Consider the following 7,545-nt stretch of genomic DNA (forward strand, 5'->3'; position numbering starts at 1 on the left):
TTTATGGCTGAGAAAGTCTAACTTGGCCTGAAAAAAAATGTACACCAAAATGTGTATATAAGCTGCATTAAAATGGTGGCCTACTGTTAAGCAAAACAATGGCAGGTGAAGGTGCTGTTCCTAAGTATTATGAGAATCTGGGATTGTTGTTTTAGAGCCCTTTTCTCTTCCATTGGAGTTGACTATTTGTATTTAAATTGTTCCTTTTGGAAGAAAGTCTCTGTCCCTAGTGAGAATCTGAACACTTTGATACATGTGTGGATGAGTATGTATGTGATTCAATTTGTGTCCACCGTACTATGAATTCTTCCAAAAAAAAGAAGTTGTTCTTTCATAACGGCATTACTGGAAGATTTCCAAATGGTGGTCTTCATACCGCACAGCTTTTAGTATCTAAAACATATTGCAGATAACCAGGTAGTGATCCAGCCCTAGTACGGTATGTATTTTTTTTTTTTTTAAGATTTTATTTATTTGAGAGAGAGTGAGAGAACAGAGGGAGAGTGAGAGGGAGAAGCAGACTCCCCACTGAGCAGGGAGCCCGATGCGGGGCTTGATCCCAAGACCCTGGGGGATCATGACCTGAGCCGAAGGCAGACGTTTAACTGATTGAGCCACCCAGGCATCCCTCATTTTTCCTTTCTGATTAAACTCTCAAGGAACAGAAAAGTGTTTTTGGTAACAAGAAAGTATCATATTCACAGTAACAACAGTATTACTGGTTAAGTGAAACAGTACCATGTGTGATGTGAACCCAGCATCTGCCATCATACTTTTAAACAGAATGCTAGGAAACACTTATTGCCAGGAACAAGAGACCAGTGTTGCACTGTTTTTTGTTTTTTAAGATTTTATTTATTTGACAGAGAGGGAGACAGTGAGAGAGGGAACACAAGCAGGGGGAGTGGGAGAGGGAGAAGCAGGCTTCCTGCCGAGCAGGGAGCCCGATGCGGGGCTCGATCCCAGGACCCTAGGATCATGACCTGAGCTGAAGGCAGATGCTTAACGACTGAGCCACCCAGGCGTCCCTGTTGCACTCTTTCTAAATGTAAGCTCTCCCTGGTTTATTCTGGCACTTCCCAAATGACTTATTTTGGTATTACTTGCATTCTGTGTCCCTAAGAAAGGGAACCACCTCAAGCGTTGAATTTTTAAAAATCTAACCGTTCTTTCATCTTTTATGCCTAGAAAGCCTGTTTCCTTTAGATGTAGCTTCTTGGGCAAGATCAGCTGAGGGATACGGGAGGAAAATGAATACGTACGATTATTAACCTATTTCCTCATGGGATGTATGCAGTAGCCTCTGGTATTCCATCAGGCTAACATTTTTATTAAAGCTCTGACTTCTTGGAAAGAAAAAAATGCATGGAGTTACCTGATTTTGGAGACTGTGGTTGACTTGGGCCCTTAAATCCCACCACACCTTTTAATTGCCTGTGGTTCTCCCTCACTCAATAAAAGGACATCAAGTTGAAAAAAAAAAATCGCATGTTCTGAGGCCTGATTTTCCCATTGAATAGAGAACTTTAGTCCAGAACCTCTTGTACTGTTTGGTTTTTATGTTCCCTATTTTGAAAGGAGTTTTTCATTTGTGAGGGTATGTGCATCCGTCTCCAGTCCTTGCTCTCCTCAAACATGATCTTGCCTGCTGTAAGACCATGCCCCAAGGTTGCACTTTAATAAACAGTAAAGTTGGGGTTTTTTTAAACAAAAAAACATTGTTTTTTTCTTCTGCCTTACAATCTGTTCTTTAATTTTCAAGTGAAGTACAAGAAATAAGATAAGGGCCCAATGTGTATAGATTTAGAAGATGGTATGAAACTCAAATATGTGCAAGTTGACATTTTCTTTCAAGTATGTTAATGTAAAGATGTCTAAACGGATCACTGGCTTAGAACATCATCTTTACAATAGAAATAAATAGCTAGGATCTCAGCCTATCTTTCCTACGAGCTTTGTTTAAATGCCATGGCTCCAGCTCAGCGGCAGGCAGCTGGACTGTCGTCACCGTATCAAGTTCTAACCAGTCGTGCCTTGGCAGAGGTGTCCACTCAGTCCATCTCCTACAGCGAGAAAAGAAAAATAGCCAGAATTAACCAGTCTAATTCACAAACCAGGATTCAGTTCTTAAGGACTCTGGTGCCACAATCGATAGAAGTGAAGCTGGCGTTTATGCAAAAAACACACTCTCTGGAGTCCTGTTATCCTTAGATCCCTGCATCCTCCTTCTTGCTACACGGGAGCAACCACAAAAACACAGGCTTTCCAGGTGCTGAGATCGGGATCTTCACATCTGTTGAGCCACTTATGGTGCCAAGAAGCACCTTAGTGGGTCTGAGGAATGAAGATTCTGTTTCATTCCCTCGGTACTTTTTTTTTAGCTTTTATTTATTTGAGAGAGAGAGGACGAGTTGGGGGAGGGGCAGAGGGAGAAGCAGACTCCCCGTTGAGCAGAGAGCCTGACACGGGGCTCCATCCCAGGACCCCAAGAACATGACCTGAGCTGAAGGCAGATGCTTAACTGACTGAGCCACCCTGGCGCCCCTCATCCCTTCAGTATTTGGCAAGCTGTTAATAGAAATTGCTACTGACATCTGCCCACTTATTCCCCCTTTAGATGGTTGTTGGTGAAAGCTGTCCAGGAACTTTCTCAGGCTTACCTTCTTCCAACAATTCAGCTTGGTTTAATATACTTGAGTCAAGATTTATATTCATTCTCCTGTTTTAAAATGCTGGAATGGGGCACCTGGGTGGCTTAGTCCGTTAAGCATCCAACTCTTGATTTCAGCTGAAGTCATGATCTCAGGGTCGTGAGATCAAGCCCTGCATCAGGCTCTGCACTGGGCATGGAGCCTGCTTAAGATTCTTCCTCTCCCTCTGCCCCTCCCCGCAACTTGCGTGTGCGCGCGTGCTCTCTCTCTCTCTCAAAAAAAAAATTTTTTTTAAAAAGTGCTGGCACAAATGAAGACCATGGCAGACAGAGAAAAAAGGCGTTGAGACCTATCAGTAAATATTAACAGGGTTAGATGCCTGGGTAATGCCTCTGACACATAAAATCCCAAACATTATTCACTAATACTTTCAAATTTACAGATAAGATACATCAACTTAATTTCCAGTTAAAGTGAAACAACAGACTTTGAGGGCTATCTGGCTCTTCTTGGGCAGCATCATGAAGAACTGTTATTTTTAATATCTTGGACAGGTTTTATGGGGAAGATTTTAGATAGTTTTCCCCCCTTTTGACTATTTTGGTCTCTTCCCCCAACATCCTTTTTTGGTAAGTATGTTTTTAAATGTAAATTATGGGGCACCTGGTGGCTCAGTCAGTTAAGCCTCTGCCTTCAGCTCAGGTCAAAATCCCAGGGTTCTGGGATTGAGCCCCACGTCCGGCTCCCTGATCAGTGGGAGCCTGCTTCTCCCTCTGCCCCTCCCTCCCAACTTGTGCTCACTCTCTCAAATAAATAAAATCTTAAAAAGAAAATGTAAATTATACTTAATGTTTGTGACCAGGTGAGGGTGAGAGCAGATGGAAGAAGCTCCGCTGGGGATACTCCTGCCACTTTCTTTCATGCTCCACACACCTACCTACACCATCCTACTCTGATTCTAGCAATAGTGTAGTAGTATAAAGTATGCTCTGATAGTAGCGTGTCTTTTTTTTTTTTTTTTTTAAGATTTTATTTATTTATTTGACAGAGAGAGACACAGCTAGAGAGGGAACCCAAGCAGGGGGAGTGGGAGAGGGAGAAGCAGGCTTCCTGCTGAGCTGGGAGCCCGATGGGGGGCTTGATCCCAGGACTGAGCTACCCAGGTGCCCCTGTCTTAAAAATAACGTTGATGGAGCTCAAAAGGGCATTAGGTGCTCATCACCACCTTCTACAACACAACTTTGTCACAGAGGCAAAACCAAGCCTTTCTACCTGAGCAAGAAGGTCCCTAAGCCTCTCTTATGGTTTAGTCACCAGAAGCACAGGGAGAAAGAATGAAAGAAGCCCTGCAGCAGAGAGTTCTGCTGGGTTTCCAGACCTTAGAGGGACCAGGCAGAGACCAAGAGGATTTAGTGAAACACCATGGAGCTGACATCACTGGTTCTTACATTTCTGACTAAGTTCCTCACATAGGTGAATAGGTTCTGGTTAATAAAGTTCACTGTTGTGCGAAAGACATCACGGAGCAAGGATGGTGTGTGATCGGCCACCTTTTTGGCCAAGAGCATGGCCAACATCAGCATGGTCTTCTCCTCCTCCATGTCTGTAGGGTAAGTCTGCATGATCCGCTCCAGCGCAGTGACGAGGTACCTCCTTCTGTCCTGCATGGGTGAAAACAGGGTCACACAAAACTGAGTTTACTAATATTCTGCCCTCTGAAAGGAAAACAGTCCTCCAATGTTAAGTAGAAAGCAGCTTTCATTTCATAGGGAGAAACTTACTAAACAGCTGAGGAGGTTGGAGGAGAGAATGAGAAATTATTTAATTTTGAGAGACAATGGAAAGGGGAGACTGAGCTCACTCCCTGCAGCTGGACACTCATTCACCAAATACATTTTTCTTGAGCCTGTGTGTTCACTTTAGACAATGGAACTGAAGAAGCCCGAGTCCTTCCCTGCCTCTAAGACACTTAAAGTCAAGAATTAGTTAACTACCCAAGATGTCTTAGATCTATCTTACTGGTGCAGACCTAGCTCCAGGGAAAGAGATGAAAGGGAGCCTAAATGTGTCCTTCTTGCCTAGCCTACATGGGAGAGGCACCCCACAGACCATTAGACCTGAAAGGACCTTCAAGTTCATCAACTCAGATGCAAAGTTCAGTTAACATTGTGGGAGAGGTCCTGAGGCAGAACATGACCATGTCTATGACAGCTGCTGGAGAACTCCAGACAGGAAGAGATCCCTGGAGTAGAGAGACCTGCTTACAGGCAGGAGGCTGACCTGGCTGACTGAACCTTGGGGGATGAATACATTTCTATGTAGAGAGGAGCATTTGCATTTTCAGGTGGTGGTCAAAGGATGGAACCCTTCTCTCCTCTGAACTCCTGTAGACATAGATTTGACAGCCTTGGGGCAGTTCTCCCTCCCACTACATTTCTTCAGAAAGGATAGAGTACTTTATGGTACCCGGCAAGGGTTAGAAATTCTGTTAGTATCTGTATATTGATTATAACCATGAAGTTAAGAGTAGCAGGCTAAATAAAATGTCACTTTTCTTGTGACTTGACATTCTCTACTTACATTTTTATTCAACTGAAGAAAGAATAAGTTATTTCTGGAAGAGTCATATACATTTTATTAATCTGTTGAGAGGCTTTTGTATCCAAAATCTTGACTCTGACTTAAGGTTCAAGTTTTCTAAATGTCAAGTTAATTCTGAAATACAATTAACCATGCTATGATTCTATTTCCAATTCTTTTGTAGGCAGTCATGAATTGAGTCACCTCACTGGACACTGGTCTGAGAGGAGACAGAGGACAGACCTCGATGGTTTAATTAACAACAGAAAACTAAAAGACAACCTACTGAATGGGAAAAGATATTTGCATATGAGATAACTGATAAAAGATTAGTATGTAAAATATATAAGGAACTTCTACAACCCTAAAAAACAAACAATCCAATTAAAAAATGGGCAGAAGACATGAACAGACATTTCTCCAAAGACGACATACAGATGGCCAACAGACACGTGAAAAGATGCTCATCATCACTCATCATCAGGGAAATGCAAATCAAAACTACAATGAGATATCACCTCAGACCTGTCAGAATGACTAAAATCAGCAACACAGGAAACAACAGATGTTGGTGAGGATGTAGAGAAAAAGGAACCCTTGTGCACTGTTGGTGGGAATGCAAACTGGTGCAGCCACTCTGGAAAACAGTATGGAGGTTCCTCAAAAAAATTAAAAATAGAACTACCCTGTGACCCAGTAATTGCACTACTGCATATTTACCCAAAGAATATAAAAACACTAATCGAAGGGATACATGCACCCTATGTTTATAGCAGCATTATCTACAATAGCCAAACTATGGAAGCAGCCCAAGTGTCCATCAATTGATGAATGGATAAAGAAGATGTGGTATATACACAATGGAATATTATTCAGCCATTTTAAAAAAGAATAAATTCTTGTCATCTGCAACAACATGGATGGAGCTACAGAGTAGAGTATTATGCTAAGTGAAATAAGTCAGTCAAAGAAAGACAAATAACTATGATTTCGCTCATATGTGGAATTTAAGAAGCAAAACAAACAAACAAAGGGAAAAAAGAGACAAACTGAAAAACAGACTTACTATAGAGAACAAACTGCTGGTTACCAGAGGGGAAGTGGGTGGGGGATGGGTGAAATAGGTGAAGGAGATTAAGAGCAAACTTCTCTTGATGTGCACTGAGTAATATACAGAACTACTGAATCACTGTATTATACACCTGAAACTAATATAAGACTGCATTAGCTACACTGGAATTAAAATTTAAAAAAAACTGACCACTGAAAAAAGTTCTCACACTTCCTGACTAACCCAGAAAAGGCAGTGGTGGATTTTCTCACTTACTTCTTCCGACAGGTTCACATTCATAAACTGCATTGCCAGGTTATTCACCAGTCCTGGGTGGATGCTGCGATCCATATTGTCCCCTATTACGGCGAGCTGCCTGGCGATATCCTGGATGATTTCTTCTTGACCCTGAGAATCTAAATGTTCAGGGAGGTGCACAGAGACACAGCAGATTCAGACGATGGCCCTGTCTGACCCCTCCCACTCCACCCCGTACCAGAAAAAGAAAGGGACTCTGCTTTGGAAGAGAGCCAGCCCGTTTGCACCGCTCACCACAGTGGGCTCGCTGAGCACGTGCTCTATGCTGGTAGAACTGCAGTTGAGAGCAGCCGGGGCGGAGGGCTAGGGCCAGGAAAGGGTCTAAGTGAGCAGAAAACTTGGAGAAGCAGGCCCCTCCCCACACACAGTCAACATTTGTCTGTGAAAAGGACAGTGATGCCAGGGCATCTGTGGCATGAATCTGATGGCAACCTTCCCGGCTGCCAGCTCTACCCCATCACGTAACAGGTGTCGGCCTAAGAAGCTGTTAGGGCGGGGGCTCCGCCGCAGCCGGAGTTAGGGCCGCACGTGTGCCAGAGAGATCAACACCCCTGCTTGCCCTGCCACCTGCCCTCCCCCTGCCCTCTCTTTTCCTCCCTCAACACTCACTACTACACCATTTATCTGTCAGTGTTCTTCGTCTGACTCCCTTGCCAGAAGGTAAGCTTCCTAAGAGCTCTGATTTTTTAAATTTTTTTATTGTTATGTTAATCCCCATACATTACATCATTAGTTTTAGATGAAGTGTTCCATGATTCATTGTTTGTGCATAACACCCAGTGCTCCATGCAGAATGTGCCCTCCTCAATACCCACCACCAGGCTAACCCATCCTCCCACACCCCTCCCCTCTAGAACCCTGTTTGTTTTTCAGAGTCCATCGTCTCTCATGGTTCGTCTCCCCCTCCGATTTCCCCCCCTTCATTTTTCCCTTCCTACTATCTTC

General features: G+C 43.4%; 1 protein-coding gene across 2 annotated transcripts in view; it reads right to left on the bottom strand.

Moving 5' to 3' along the window:
- Positions 1-961: 961 nt before the first annotated feature.
- BID (BH3 interacting domain death agonist) overlaps positions 962-7,545 on the bottom strand; it is a 9,585-nt gene continuing 3,001 nt past the window's right edge. Inside the window, exons 1-3 of one of the 2 annotated variants that reach the window (XM_021690411.2) lie at positions 6,559-6,735; positions 4,100-4,312; positions 962-2,063 (exon numbers count right to left, since the gene is read on the bottom strand). In XM_021690411.2, the coding sequence (XP_021546086.2) occupies positions 2,052-2,063; positions 4,100-4,312; positions 6,559-6,633 (300 nt within the window). In that variant the 5' untranslated portion in view covers positions 6,634-6,735 and the 3' untranslated portion in view covers positions 962-2,051. Of the gene's footprint in view, positions 2,064-4,099; positions 4,313-6,558; positions 6,736-7,545 lie in introns of those variants that run through there. The other variant, XM_044914977.1, reaches the window with a different exon arrangement.

Source organism: Neomonachus schauinslandi, chromosome 5, assembly GCF_002201575.2.
Source record: "Neomonachus schauinslandi chromosome 5, ASM220157v2, whole genome shotgun sequence".
Taxonomy (NCBI): Eukaryota; Metazoa; Chordata; class Mammalia; order Carnivora; family Phocidae; genus Neomonachus; species Neomonachus schauinslandi.